We start from the raw sequence: 16,321 nt of genomic DNA, 5'->3' as shown, positions 1-16,321 counted from the left end.
TATGCATGACCTAACACCTGATTTGTCCATTCCTCTCCTCCCCTGTACCAGTTTGTTATGAGTCACACTTCACCTGACTACACATACACCACCTACGAGCAAACTCTTAGCCTCCAAGACGAGATGCCAGTTACAAAGGACGTCACGACGAAGGATGAGGTTGACCTCCACCATCCAACGGACGATAGCAAGTCTTCCTCCTTTACGTTGGCTTTTCCCCTCAAACTCGTGGATTTTCCTCAGAAGTCGAAGGACTCAACGAAATTCACTTCCGAACCAAAGGACTCCTCTGCCAAGCCCAAGAACTTTCCCCTCAGGCCGAAGGACCTTCCCCTTGAGCAGACGAACTTCAGTCCCAAAACCAAAGACTCCCACCTCGAAACGACGGACTTCTCCCTTGAGCCGACGGATTTCCCCTCAGCGCCAAATGACTCCCACATCGAGCCAGCAATGTGCCACCTGCCGCTACAAGCACAAAGTGAAACTCAGGTGACATTGACACTCGAAAAAGATGCCATTTCATAAGGGCAGGACATAATTCACCTTAGGTTACGATCCCTCTGATGAGGAACCTTTAAAGAGGAAATTCCGATATCACGTTAAGCACCAGAGTTGGATGTGATCTACTTACTGAAAGGTTCCACTGTTGTGTGGGACGTGGAGCTCAAAGGGATCACTTAACACGTACAGCTCTGGTGCTGATCTACCCAAGTAAATAGAATCTAGAGGAGCCTTCAGTGCTACCACTCTACAGAAAGTCAGCGATGTTGTCCACGCACGAGATTAAACAAACTGTTATGTGACGTCACCATAATCTACCGAGCTTTTGGCCACGCCCAAGGAGCCTGGAGGTGTTGTGGTCCTGCGGATGTCACCACGCACTTGCTATAATACCCTTGACTCCAACGCGTTTCATAATAACGACTTCTCCAGATGCATCCAGTTGGGTGATAAAATAATCTCTTAGATACAATGGCTCGCTGTACCAGAAATAATGCTACAAAGTGTGTCAGCGACTGTAAACACACGCCCTTCAGTCTTCACGTCAAATGATTATGTGTGATATGTCTAATATTGATGGCGACTCATGGTTAGTTTCAAACGAAATGAGACACGTAATCTGGCACTATGGGGATCAGTGACGTCAGTATAGTCCAGGTGTCTTGAGACGCCGTAACACTAACAGATCTGGGTCAGGCCCTTGTTGTCTCAGGAAGAATGAACGGGTCGTGTTGGAAGTAAACCTGTCAAACATCCTTCATGGAACTGGATGTACCTATTAGTTTTTATCGGGGCGATAAAGACTAATAGGTACAGTACATCCAGTGAAGTGTACCCACAGATTTTCCTTAAAATATAGCTCATGGGACCATGTGTGTGTGTGTGTGTGTGTCGTATTCGAGTCATCTGCAATAGTTCCATCTTATCTGTAGGTGAAGGTGTCATGAAATAACACAATATGATCCTTATTTTTTATGGAATTTTACAATTACTGTATTATGTATGTGTCAGCAGAGAACAAAAGTATTGCTTCTGGCTGACGAATAGAGCTACAAGACGACGTAATGCCCTCAGTATTATGACAGCTATGGTTATATCTTAAGTATTCTGAATGCATGTGCAGCTCAAACATTGTATTCTTCAGTATACTGTATGTTAATGCCAATCTGACATTCTCTAATTTTATATACAAATTACAAGTGTTATATTCTAATATAAATACTGTAACATCTCAACACATATGGAAACGTTATTATGCCATTCCTTTAGTTTAAGGTTTTATACTTATTAATAGATTTATTTTGAAGCATTAATAGATTTATTTTGAAGCAATGAAAGACTAAACTTGTATATATATATATATATATATATATATATATATATATATATATATATATATATATATATATATATATATATATATATATATATATATATATATATATATATATATATATATATATATATATATATATATTTATATATATATATATATATATATATATATATATATATATATATACATACATATATATATATATATATATATATATATATATATATATATATATATATATATATATATATATGCAAGTAAATCACTGTAGGTGCTAGGGTGATGTTATTCGACATCTTCAGTGAGTACTCACCTGAGATGTAATTACAACATATATATATATATATATATATATATATATATATATATATATATATATATATATATATATATATATATATAAATAATTTGGACGTATGGTTTCTTAGTTAATATATAATATTACTTAAAGCTCTATATTGGTTTAGAAGTATTAATCAATATATTTTACTTATCATTTATTTTATTCATAAGACATTGAGAGAACTTTGCTTATGTTACAGTACTGAAGTCTCTCTGTGTGTACAACTTTTATTAAATGTTTCAAAATATTTTGTGTTACCTTCACCTTCAGATAATTTTGTCAATATTATGTCCACAATCAACATTTAGTATTACCGCCGAGCTCCTGCCTCACCACATACCCTCAAGAGCCAGGATCTGAATGACGATAATAGTCTGTTATAACAGTTACCCTTGAATAACTAATGTCAAATGATTTTATGTGAGACCAAAATATCCCTGCACGAGGATATTCTCCATACTTTAGGTTCAGGTCCCAGAATCTTATAGGTTCGTAAGTTCAGTTCTTCCCCTGACTGGAGGGAAATATTTTGTCAATGCGTCTAACTCAATACATACTTGGCAATATTTAGACATCTTGCGCGGTTTTAATATTTAGTGTTTGCCTAATTGTTTACAGAATTATTATAGATTATATATAATTGCCGAAACAGGTTTAACAAGTTACAGACACTAGAAAGAACGAAACTAAACTTACTAAGAATCAAGAATGAAAGATAATTGCACCGCTGAGACAACTGTTTGCAATAGCTATCTGTGACACAACGGCATTAAATTATTTATAAGACATACAGTATAACCAAACCTTACAAACTTGAACTAACTGAACGATATTAAGTTATATTTAATTAGGAAAAACTATTTTACTTGCTTCATCTCTCACAAATGGTTTAATGCCTCACAGTATTCTCAGCCACCATTAATACACAAAAACATGGAAGCCTCGTACGCTTATAATCGTGATACTATAAAAGTTCAGATTCGTTTCTTTAAAGCCCACATCATGCTTCTACAGTATGAAATAATACTTGGTAACTCGGTATTTCTAGATAGTGAGCCAAACGGTATCGCAGTTGCAATGACATTTTGCTATAACTAAATGCCATTAGTATTGCTTTGTTCTCTTACTACCAATTTGAAGAAAATATTACCATACAAAACCTTGAAAAAACTTGAACCAATGATACTAACTCACAGACTATCTGAAACGTAATTATGTAATCATTGAACGATTACATAATCAAACCTATCAATAGCAACTGTAGCTCGCGTTAATACTGTAACGCTTTAACAATATGACAGCGGACTGAGGATTTTGACAACCCTACCGAGACAACAGGAGTCGCAATGTTCATTTTGAAATTCATCGACCCTCTCCGTAGACACTTTTTGGGGCGATTACACAACCCTGAAGCTTTATAATGGATATTATTTTCCCAGTGTCAATAGTCCCCCTTTATTCCCCCTCCTCCCATCTTTTGAAACTTCTGCCAGGGTGGTTTGCTGGTGCTTTTGCTTCTGATACCATGGTCTACTGTATATCCGCCCTTTTCATTTAATATCAGATAACCCGCCCAGCTTCTGCTCAGTTTAGAACATTAATGAATTGGTTCTGTAACAGCTTCGTAATAAGTACTCGGTATAAAAAACAGAGTAAGCAAATCGTTTCCCTTATGCCTCTTATTGTATACCTATTTATAGCGAGAACTTTAAGTATCTTTATCCTTTTCTTCGTCCATTTTATAACACTAAAGAAGACGAAAAATTGGCTTACAACATACGAGACTCTCAGCACAATATATTCAGAGTTGTCTTGATATATGTTTCTCGAGTCATCTCCTGAACGTCATCGTGTTTGGAGACATGGCCACCTGCTGCTCGGTAAGTTGTTCACACATCTACAGTACGCAGTGTGAAGATGATGGTAAACTGAATATCTTACACGCCCACGAAAGCTAAATAATAAAAATAAATGCTGATGGCATAAAGATCAGGCACCCGAGCTTATTTCACCTTAGGATTAAACACGGGCAGATGGTAAAATGACACCGAATGCCCAAATAAAAAAATTGGGCACATCATTCATATGTTTCAAAAAAATAGTTTATCTGTAATAAACTTTTTAATTGGAATTTGGCATCTGAACGAAAATTAATAATATTACGATTGTGATTTGACTAGTGACATGTTGACAAGCGTTCTCATTGGTTAAAACTAAACAAAACAACCCTAACTTTGCTTAATTATGATCATACAACATATAGTTACGTTTGTTTTTGTGTTTTAAGTACTGTACACATGATGGAAATGAACCACGATACTAATCTTCATTATAACACAAACCACGACAATAAATGGTATATTAGATAAGCTGCAGGTCCAATAGTTGACGAAACAGACCACTGCCAGCCTACCCAAACCTCTGTAAACAGCCTTACCTTGTCGTTGCCTTCATTACATTCGTGGCCGATGATTAACATACAATGGATCTTAGCGGTCCCAAGTGCTTATCCTCGAAGGTCCGTGTAGGAGCTCGACTTGTGACTACATCACAGTGGCTGGGCATCTCAGCAACTCCAAGTAGGGGGTACCCTGTTTTCTAGAGTTCAGCCAGGACTGAGGAGGGATTGCACTCATAAAGGTTTGTACTACCAAGGAAGGTAGAGTATACTTCCTTGGTTTGTATAGTACAGTAATATTCCTCATTCTTGAAAATGTAAGAATGTTCCTGTTTGAAAGAAACTAAAACAAAATTAGCGTCAAACTTATCTTTTAAACTACGTTGACTAAATGATAACTTAGTAACTGGTATGAGATAAAATTTAAGGTTCAATGTAATGAACATTTTCGAAAAGAAGCTCGAACTTAATTTATTTCCTTGCAGTTGCAAAGTACTTGTAACCATTTAATTTAGCCTCCCTTTAATTCTGACGCTGTATTTTCGTTTCAGTCAGCCAATTAAGTACGTTCTTACACCTTCAGTTATGAGAAATACCCTGTATATACAAAACTTTGTGATTAGTTTTTCAGACTGCGTGACGTCATCTGCTTCAGCTGTGGTATCTTTGTTGAACCATTTATATACAGGTAACAGGGTTTAAAAAAACATTCTTGGTGTGTGTGGGTCTTCCGTTTTTATTATTATTATTTGTGGTATTAAGAATAAACTTGTGTGAGTGACTCTTGGAACAACCTGCCAGTGTGTTGTGACGGTGTACTGGATCTCTCCCCTACAACAGAGTAGCCTGTGGGGTATGAGATTGTTTGGTGTTCACTCAGGATGGGTTAGAGAAAGGAAACTCACAATGTGCTCTCTATATACATGTTGTATTGGATGTACAATGCAGCTTGGTGCTGGGAAGGCAGCATGGTTACAAGCGTGATGTAGAGAGAGCTGGTTGGTGAGGACGCTCAGAGAAGGACAGCTTGTGGGTTGCCATGCTCGCCAGGCAGGCGGAGGAGGAGCGAGGGCCGCCAGGCAGCGGCGGAGGAGGATGAGGAGGTGTTGCTAGCTGGTTGGTGTAGGTAGAAAGAAAGAGGTCACCACGAGGTCAGGTCTTAAATAGCGAGGGTAGGCGTGGCTTAGTAGTTGACCCCCGCTCCGTGATGTATGGCGGCGCTGGTTGACCCAGACCACGAGGCATACACTGGGGAATTGGTGGGGTCGACTACTCAGCGATAAACAGCATTTGTAGGGTTGAATTCCACTACAATACTCCCCCTTCCCTCCAGGCGGTGTAGGAGACTTGTTGTCTGCAGAGTTGCTTAGCACATGTGAGGCAGAACGGGCGGTGCATGCCTCATGTGAGACAACGGCGATGGCGTGGATGAGCCGGTCGCTGGATACAACTGTCTAGATACACCATATCTGTTGGAGTAAAGGGAGAAAAAGGGTGTGTGGAGGTGATGAATATTGTGCTTCCCTCACGGCAGGTACAGAGTCGTCAGATGCGCCTGCTGGGGTGTGTGGGCCTGGGTCAGGAGCAGGGGCTGCGTCAGCAGAAGCGGATGAGGACTCATGACAGCAGCTGGGTCCACGACAGCAGCAGGGTGCAGGACATTAGCAGGGAGTACCTGAGGGAGAAAAGAGGGATGTGTGGGTCCGCGTCAGGAACAGAGGCCGCGTCAAGGGCGGCAGGGGTTACTGCTGGGCCGGGGTCGGCGTCTGAGGCAGGACGGGTGTGCTGGGGTCGGTAGGACGTGGTGCTTGGGGCAGGAAGAGGAGCTGGTGTCTGCTTAGAGTAGCAGAGCTGCTCTAGGGTGTCTAACCTGCGGTGTAGAGACAGTAGATGTAGAGTCGATGAGAGCTGCCTCTGCGTGGGTAAGCCAGTCTTCCATGTTGCTTGAAGACTGGGAGCGTGATCAGTTTCGCCTCCATCCTGTGTGAGTGCGAATCTCCGGGGGTCACCATTTGTGGGGTATGGGTTGTTTGGTTCACACTCAGGATGGGTTGGAGAAAGGAAACTCACAATGTGCTCTCTATATACATGTTGTATTGGATGTACAATGCAGCTTGGTGCTGGGAAGGCAGCATGGTTACAAGCGTGATGTAGAGAGAGCTGGTTGGTGAGGACGCTCAGAGGACAGCTTGTGGGTCGCCATGCTCGCCAGGCAGGCGGAGGAGGAGCGAGGTGTTGCTAGCTGGTTGGTGTAGGTAGAAAGAAAGAGGTCACCACGAGGTCAGGTCTTAAATAGCGGGGGTAGGCGTGGCTTAGTAGTTGACCCCCGCTCCACGATGTATGGCAGCGCTGGTTGACCCAGACCACGAGGCATACACTGGGGAATTGGTGGGGTCGACTACTCAGCGACAAACAGCGTTTGTAGGGGAGAATTCCACTACAAGCCCTATCCCATAGCAACGGAATTCAACCACCGGCGAGGTTCTCACCGGGTCGCCACCTGCAATACTCTTCCTTACATCTGACAAGCATAGTCGCATTCCAATGCGATAGTATCCCAGTACCCGGCGAGTTTCTCACGGGGTCGCCACTTGCAACGCTTGCATCCGGGTTTACTTCTGGCAGCCGTGTATATAAGCTCTCAGTCTCGTCATTGAGATTCATTCTACCCTAAGTTCCTGAACACGCAACACCTCCTCTGAGCAAACTCCTCGCTGACCAGTTCTCATTCTACTCTACGTTCCTGAACACGCAACACCTCCTTCGAGCAAGCTCCTCACTGTCCAGCTCTCATTCAACCTGGAGGCCAGCAACACGCTACTCACCCAACGTGTCTTCTGAGCAAGCTTCTCACCACACGGCATCTCCAGCACCAGATTGTTTTGCATATAATATATTTTATATAAGAAAACCACACCCTTAGAGTTTCTATCCATCCCATCCTGAGTGCTAGACAACACATCACGTAACCCTACAAATGGTGACCCCCGGAAAAACGCACTCACACAGGATGGAGGAGGAACGGATCACTCTCCCAGTCTTCAATCACAACATTGAAGACTGGCTTATCCACATTGAGGCAGCTCTCATCGGCTATACAGCTACAGACGAACAGAAACACGTCGCCCTGATCTGTTCCCTGCCCACAGAAGTCGCCATACAAGCTGCAGAAGTCATCACCAACCCTCCAGCTGACAACAAATTCGCCGCTCTACGAGATGCTCTCAAGAGGCGTTACCAGCAGCCCCACACCACTCTCCTACAAGACTTATCAAGTCTACCCCTCGGCAACTCCACTCCTGCACGTCTCTGGGACGAGATGCGTAGACTGAACTCCCGCCACACAGACAGGCTTCCTGACACTATCCTGCGCCAGCTTCACACTCGGAAGCTCCCTGCAGAAGTTCGTCTTGTCCTCTCAGTATTGGACTATTTCACTACCTCGGCCACCTATGCAGCCACGGCAGACAGAGTATTCTACGAATACACAGCTGTGCGCCATGTTGCTGCAAACAACTCAGTGGTCACACCTCCACTTAGCCCCGGTTTCGTCAACCTAATCAACGCTCCTCAGAGAAGTTGCATTCCACCAGACAAGCAAGACATGAGGGTCCTGCTACAGTCTCTACACCACAGAATGGACACTCTCGAGCAGCTCTGCTCCTCCATGCCTGCTTCTTCTCCTGGTCCTGCCCCACGCACTGTGTTCTATCAACCCCAACAGCCCCGTCCTGCCCCAGACCCCGCCGCCAGCCCCCAGCACAATGTACCTACCTTCTGTTGGTACCATCAATGTTTTGGCGCTAAAACTAGACGCTGTGAGGCTCCCTGCAACTATACGGCGAAGCAACATCGACGGAGACTGGTAGACGCCATAAACTCCAACACTATCAAGCAGCACATCACACACCTTACTTCTGACCTTGACCACTTCACTCCTGCTGCCCGTCACGACCTACTACAAACACTACGTCAGGCGGTTTCTGCATTCAAGGCTACTGCCCCACGCCGGCCTTCCCACCGCCCTGAACACATTCATTCCGCACCTCCTCCGCCAGTCTACCCACCATTGCCACTTAGAGCACCACCTTACCCACAACATTTCTGCATACTCTCTTTTTATCCTCAGGTACAGTCGTGAACAGAAGTCCTGTCGCCCCTTGTGCTGTTCCGCGAACCAAGAGATTCAGACTCATGAACCCGAAACAGTAGACACACTGGTGCATTATTCTACCCATCAATGCTTCGGATTCCTGAGTCTGAATCTCAGGGTTCGTGGAGCAGTAGAAGGGGCGACAGGACTTCTGTTCACGACTGTACCTACTGCTCCTGACGACCCCGCAGCTGGCCCTAATGACCCAGATACCCCACCCGGCACCCCTGCACCTGCCGCAAGAGAAGCACCACATTCCTCGCCAGTACAACCTTCTCTTACCCACAACCCTCCTTCTCCCTCTGCTTCTCCCACAGATCTCGTGCCTCCATACAGAGTCGTCTCCCGCAGCGGCCGACTGATCCACACCCCTGCCAGTTATGTCTCTCATATGGGATACAACCCTGCTGACAAGTCTCCTGCAGCGCCAGGAGGGGAGGGGGAGCATTGTAGTGGATCTCTCCCCTACAACAGAGTAGCCCTATCCCATAGCAACGGAATTCAACCACCGACGAGGTTCTCATGGGTCGCCACCTGCAATACTCTTCCTTACATCTGACAAGCATAGCCGCATTCCAATGCGACAGTATCCAAGCACCGGGCGAGTTTCTCACGGGGCGGGGGGGAGGGGGGGTCGCCACCTGCGACGCTTGCATCAGGGTTCACTTCCGGCAGCCGTGTATATAAGCTCTCAGTCTCGTCATTGAGATTCATTCTACCCTACGTTACTGAACACGCAACACCTCTTTCAAGCAAGCTCCTCGCTGTCCAGCTCTCATTCAACCTGGAGGCCAGCAACTCGCTACTCACCCAACGTGTCTTCTGAGCAAGCTTCTCACCACACGGCATCTCCAGCACCAGACTGTTTTGTATATAATATATTTTATATAAGAAAACCACCTCCTTAGAGTTTCTATCCATCCCATCCTGAGTGCTAGACAACACATCACGTAACCCTACAACGGCACCGAATGTAAGCTCATCCAAGACCAACACTGGAGCAGGTTCATAAACATTCAGGAGCCAGTGAATGCCCAGTACTTGCCAACAGTGCGTAAGAGACGTGACTGACCGATCAATGGTGAAGAGGATAAAAGTAAAAGTATATTTCAGATGTAATTTTATGACAAGTTTGTAAAACCAAATAATACAATTAAAGCACTGTACTTTGGTACAGTGATTACATAAGATCATCAAGATCGTCTTAGTGATGCGAGTGTAAATCAATGTAGGATTTTTAATGCTAGACGCGATTGTATATTTGAAAACTCCATCTCCACCGATTTGGAGGTACAGGTCAAGAGGTCTACAGAATCCTTGGCATATGACAAAACTTTTCTTTTATTTTTTTATTTTTTTTACCGAGTTGTGGTCCCGGCTGATTGACCACCCAAAGGCCAATCAGGGAGTGTAGTACTGTGCCTTTAGTTAAATCAGTTCATAGTGTCATCAGTGACCGCAAGCAAGCTGGTGTCCTTACTTGGAGCTGGTGGACGCTCGCCCCGCAAGGGGTCACAGCTCAAGATTGAAGAAGCCGCAAGTCCAGAAAACTGCGAGGGCAAACTTTTTCGGAGTGAGGGTTATAAACTCTTGGAACAATCTAGGAGAGAGTATTGTGACGGCACCAAGTGCGAGCTCTTTCAAGACAAGACTTGACCAACACTGGAGCAAGTTCAGGTATATTCAGGAGCCGGTGCATGTCCAGTATTTGCCAACGTGACAGAGACGTGACCGATCGCCCGGGCGGCTTGCGAACCGATCTTTGGGTGAAGAAGATAAATGAAAAGGGAAAGTAATCAGAGATGTGACCGATCGCCCAAGCGGCTAACGAGCCGATCAGTGGCAAAGAGGATAAAAGTGAAAAGTGGTAAGGCACTACTGCCAGCAGAAACCAAGTCATGTTATACTGTAGGTGCCACAGAGACTTTTATTTTTGTTTTGTTTGTGTGCTTTCTCAAGGACTGAAACTGTGCCTACAATACACCATTGACAGGGAGATACAGTGTACACAGTGATAGCACAAAGAGATATATTCGTTGATGAGAACTGGATGAGAAAGTATAAAGCAATAATAGTTTTAAAAAAAATCAACAAGCTTGGCTTTCCTGAAAGCCATTCTATTACCACCCCAAAGATTTTTTTTCAGTGTTGCTAAAGGACTGAGTGGGCGTATATAATCCGTTAATCATAGCAAAATGCAGTGTACATAGAGATAGCACATAGATACCGACAAATCGCCGAGGTGAACTGGAAAAAAAAGGAAATCAGAAGATAACTCAAACTGTCTTGGAGGGCATCACTGGACGAATGAGGGGAGGTTAAAACCATCAGAGGGCAGCTAAGTACTGTTTTGTTTTTCTTTCTTTTTAAACAGGTGTAGATCTGCACACAAAGCCCTAATTGAGACGAAGAATTACTCTTTTGAAAAGCCCTACTAGAGGCGAACTATTTAGACATGTATAGGATCTTCGTTTTAATCCACCGAGTTGGACGCTTACTGATAAAATCATTATTGTAACCATGTTTTCATTAATGGATTTAAATTAAGAAAAATCCTGAATTAAATAACACAATAAACAAATACACATGTAGGCATATGCAACTTACCCATGTGTACTGAAAGCCAACGTGGCTTTTACACAACACATGGACGTACTTATTACAGCAGTACTGTACTAAGCGGGGTGTGGTACTCTGTACAATCATCGCACAGTAAAGAAAACGTGTTTCGATATCAAAGGGGATTACTGAATTAATCTTGCAGAGGAGTCTCATGTTTTTAACAAAAAGAAGGAATTCCCTATTTTTATTATCATGAGTTATTCCTCACACACAGATGGTGTCTAAATCAAACAGAATATAGCTGTCCATACTGTTAAAAGACTTGTTATTTTTTACAAAAGAACAAAAAATTTATAATCTTGTAAGACAGTTAGGGACAGTTATTTGATAGAACTTATTGAACAGAATATTTTTAATGTGTGAAAAAGTAATTTAATGGCATTAAAAGTGATCACAATACAGTACTGATCTTTATAATTTACAAGGTTTTGGTAGAACTACAGTACTTGAGTACAGCACCAGTAGATTAGTAAATGCTGCAGTCATCATTTTTGGGGGATGTTTAGTTAGTGTATTGTTGCTAAAGAATAGTAATACAGTACAGAAGTGCACTAAGTACCCGACATGTAATCATTTCGTGATCCTACATGTGACATTTGCAGAGATAACAACTAAATTATGAAGCGCAAATTTATTTGATCTATTCAGATTTTCTGGAATACACATTGCAAAGAAAGCCGACATGTTCTTTGTGTGAAACATATTGGTTTCATGCTTATGCAATTACCTCGGGTTATTCTGAACTAAGAATGCAGGTGAAACAATTAACATAAATCTGTACCTAGACAGTACAGTACTGTATATAAAAAAGAAGAACCAGCCTTTACCTCTCAAGTATATCGTAAATTATCAAATTATTTCGCTACGTTAATATTGTTAGATAGCAAATATTAACATTCCAAAGCTTGACATTATAGCAATTCATATACTTTCAAGAAGTTAAATTGTTCCCTTGTATTGCAGTATTTACAGGACCTGAGATGGAGAGAGACGAGGCTCTTAGCTCAACTTCTTCTTTGTACCACGGTAATCTCCACTCTAGAAGAACAGCAGCAGCAACCTCCACCGTCTCCTAGCAGCAGTCTTCATCTCTCAGCAGCATCCATCCCCTTGTAAAATGTGACCATCATCTCCCAGCAATATTATCAGCAGCATTGGGCTCTTCACTACAGTAATAACAGCAACAACCATCTCCCAGCAGCATAAACAACAGCGACAACCATCATCTCCCAGAAGCACGAATAACAGCGACAACCATCATCTCCCAGAAGCACGAATAACAGCGACAACCATCATCTCTCAGCAGCACAAATAACAGCAACACTTACTATCCCCCAGTAGCACCTACTGCCCCCACCCTCACAAATAACAGAACTTATCAACAGCTGCATGCATGGATGGGAGGTGTTATTTGCAGGGTTGGTGGTGTCCTCTGCAGTAGGTGCTTTAGAGTTTTGCCAACAGAAGGCTGCCATCTGTCAGGTGAGTTTTGGTCTGCAGTTCAGTGTACTGTACTGCATTCTTTGTTACATATTTATATAGAACATTATTTTGTATTTAATATATAGTGAAACTTTCAAAATGTAGAACCATATGTGTTTTACTTTGTACATACTGCATGTGTATGTGTCTGGCTGTGTTTTTCTTATAAAATCACTTATACAGGTATAAACTTCTGATAACTTAGTGCATATAAAAATTTTGAAAGGTCTTAGATACCACTTTTGTCTTGGGCAAGATATAGTATACAGTACTGTCTTCAGCTGAAGTAAAAATGTGTATCCCATAGGTATAACTGTATGTTAGGGACAGTGTGTGATACAGTGTACAGTATACCGAACCGTTCAGATTGCAAGGAAGCAGTGTGGTTGGCACTGCACTTACTAACTAAAGTGTAAAGATATCATTTTAATTATGATTTCTAACACCGTAGCCAGAAAATGTGATAAGAACAACCAGGGCAGTGCACAATGATTCACTGCCCAAGTTTATATGGTACCACAGTGCTGTACAGTACACTACCTTATACTGTACTGTATAAAGCTTTTTTAGTCAGTTCTTGTCTGATATTTCATACCTGATGAAGTCACCTTGAATATTCAATTTTCATTATCATGTGGAAAATGCAACATTAGACTTTATATTACAGAAGGTTGTACAGTATATTCTGCTGGTGAGGTAAAGAAATGTGTCAAGACTGATGACTGTGGCCTGGAAGCATCTGGCCACATCCATTGTTAACATGATTTATCAAGGCTTCTCTGACATAAGTAAGACATATTTTTATTTTATTATTATTTTTTTGGGGGGGCCTCTCTACAACTTACTAGCCATTACCTTCTTAAAACATAACACACCAAATTAAAATGAGTGAGTGAGTTAAAACAAGAGTACTGTATGAGAAGCTGGAAAGAGATCACACTTTAAGTCTTCACATTTAACGGCACAGTACCGTAATTGGATTTGTTATTTTCCTAAATAATTTAGAGCCATTGGCAAATACACTGTACTGTACAGAATTTATATGGATGAGAGAATACCAAATAACAAGAAACTTGGCACACTGCCTTATGGGGCACATACCATACCTATGATGATTTTGTTCCATTAACCACCACAATTGTTTAAAGTCATAGAGAACATTACCAGTCTACCAAGGACATTTGCCATTATAGTATTCATACCCATTCAGTTTAACTTTCAGGCTTTCGTTTGGTACAGTACACTCATATACCATGATAGTCAAAGAATGTATTACTAGTACAGCCAAGACCTCCAGTAGTAGGACCAACCAGGCATTTCATATCAGATTACAACTGTATTGTAAATGATCCATTATGGCATCACAGTCCTCTCAATACAGTACTGTGACAATACAGTAGATAAAACCAAATATTACCAAGACCTAAAGTATTGAAGAATACCTCAACTGGAACAGGCAGTCAGCAGTGGTGTAAGTAGAAAAATTACATCGATTAGATTAAGTCTAGATCTGAGCCTGTGTAGCTCCCCTCATATATAGTAAATAAACAGCCTTGAGTTGCCAGCTGTCTCCAGCAGTGTTCAAAGAATCTTGAACGAGACTGTACATACTGAACATATATTTACACACCACTACAGGTACTCGTATGCCAGATAACAACCCAAGTTAGATGATACAGAATTTACAGTACAGTAAAAAGAACATTTATTAATCTCTCTTCTTCAAAATTTTAAATTGTTAGCAAACTTCACCTAAAGTAGACCATTAATGATGAAAGTTAACAAAGTCTGCTCTAGAACTGACAAAACTCCACTAATACTGTACCTTTAAATTGTTGAATAAAAAGACTTACTTCTACAAATACTGTTTATGTTGTTTCTCATACTCAAAGTAATATTAAGAGATTCATTCATCACTGACAAAACTTTTATTGTAAAGTATAAACTTAACAATAAGTCAATATAAACTTTTAAAAATATGTTACTGCAGTAGAGGTGTTATGACAGCTTTGATCTCGGAAATTCTGAATTTAGATATAATACTATATTGTAACTCACTCCAAAAAGTATCTTTACAATTTTGTGTGAGACAATATGACAACGGATGAAGGATTTTGACCTCTACCGAAACAGCAAGCGTCAGTGTTCATTTTGAAATTCATCGAACCCTCCGTAAAGATACCTTCAGGAGCGAGTACTGTACACACTAATAATTTTTAGCTATGGACAAATATTTTATAGAACTATACAATATTTGACAGGTTAATATGACTGGAATGTATTCTCATGGATGTGAATAATAATATTTATGAAGTTTCAATCTTTTTTTTTACATCTATATTTTATCCATAATTACTATACTGTATATATCACTGTACTGTACTACACTCACTCCAAAATGTATCTTTACGATATTATGTGAGATAACGTTCGAAGGATTTTTACAACCCTACCGAGACAGCAATAGTCTCGGTGTTCACTTTGAATTTCATCGGACCCTTCCATAAAGACACCTCTTGGAGCGAGTGTACATTAACAGTGCAGGACGAGTTTATAACAATACTCTTACTGCTTAGGAATTTGAACCAAGACACTTTTAGTATTTGTAACTTAAAAAGCCCTGATAATGTCAACTTCCTGCATTATAAAAGGCAGATAACACTAAGTATGTGGCTATGATGACTGTGTGTATTTGCCAGTATTGTACTGTACTTATCATATACACAAATGTTAATTCAATGTCAAGTGGAAAATATAAAGATGAACATCTAAATATTTCAAAGGAATACAATATAAAAATTATAAATTAATATCCATTAATTCTATATTGACACTTCTGCCAACAACTTATATACAGTACTTAAAAAAACTGATGTCAATTACATGGGAAACAGTAACCATGACACCAATACAGTACAATACTTTCCAGTACAGTACAGTACTGTACTTGTAAACTTAAATACAGTACACATAATATACAAAGTAAAGTGGTGCAAACAATACTGTCATTCCTTTTCAATCTAACTAGCTCAGTGGAGTGGGGACACTTTCACCCATAAAAAATAAATATTACCGACATTATAAGAAGAAGATGGCTGACCAACTGTGATGTGGCTGAGTTGCAGTAGTTCCTGTCACAGCAGTAAATTAACTGGGCATCAGTTTTTTCTGGAAAATCGAAATCTGTTGAAAAATATAAGAGACAAAATAAATCTCAAAACTAAATATTGAAACTCAAATCAACAAGCAGTGTTCAATTATTCCCATACTGTACAAGGGTGTAAAGCTTAAGGGCAGTGACAAGGAGAATTCTACTTTGCTTTATACAGATTGTCATTAAGTATTTGTATCAATGTGAACAATGTAAAGCCGAGGGACCAATGAACCAGGTCAACACACTGACCCTTGTGTTGATCAACTTTTAATATGTTAATGTCAGCATCTTGTCAATGGTCTGTGTCCTCTGCTGTGATGCCTCATTCTTGG

At 41.1% G+C, this 16,321-nt stretch overlaps 1 protein-coding gene across 5 annotated transcripts in view; it reads left to right on the top strand.

Annotated features, from left to right (window-relative positions):
• The window catches only part of LOC121853167 (potassium channel subfamily K member 16-like), a 49,668-nt gene that overhangs the window by 32,280 nt on the left and 1,067 nt on the right, over positions 1-16,321 (top strand). For 2 of the 5 annotated variants that reach the window (XM_042347129.1, XM_042347130.1), the window contains one exon: positions 52-1,861. In XM_042347129.1, the coding sequence (XP_042203063.1) occupies positions 52-525 (474 nt within the window). In that variant the 3' untranslated portion in view covers positions 526-1,861. Of the gene's footprint in view, positions 1-51; positions 1,862-12,316; positions 13,624-16,321 lie in introns of those variants that run through there. The other 3 variants (XR_006086269.1, XR_006086268.1, XM_042347132.1) reach the window with 3 other exon arrangements.

This window comes from Homarus americanus, unplaced genomic scaffold (genome assembly GCF_018991925.1).
Source record: "Homarus americanus isolate GMGI-L3 unplaced genomic scaffold, GMGI_Hamer_2.0 scaffold32871, whole genome shotgun sequence".
NCBI classification, from domain to species: Eukaryota; Metazoa; Arthropoda; class Malacostraca; order Decapoda; family Nephropidae; genus Homarus; species Homarus americanus.
This window is presented reverse-complemented; position numbering and strand designations above follow the sequence as displayed.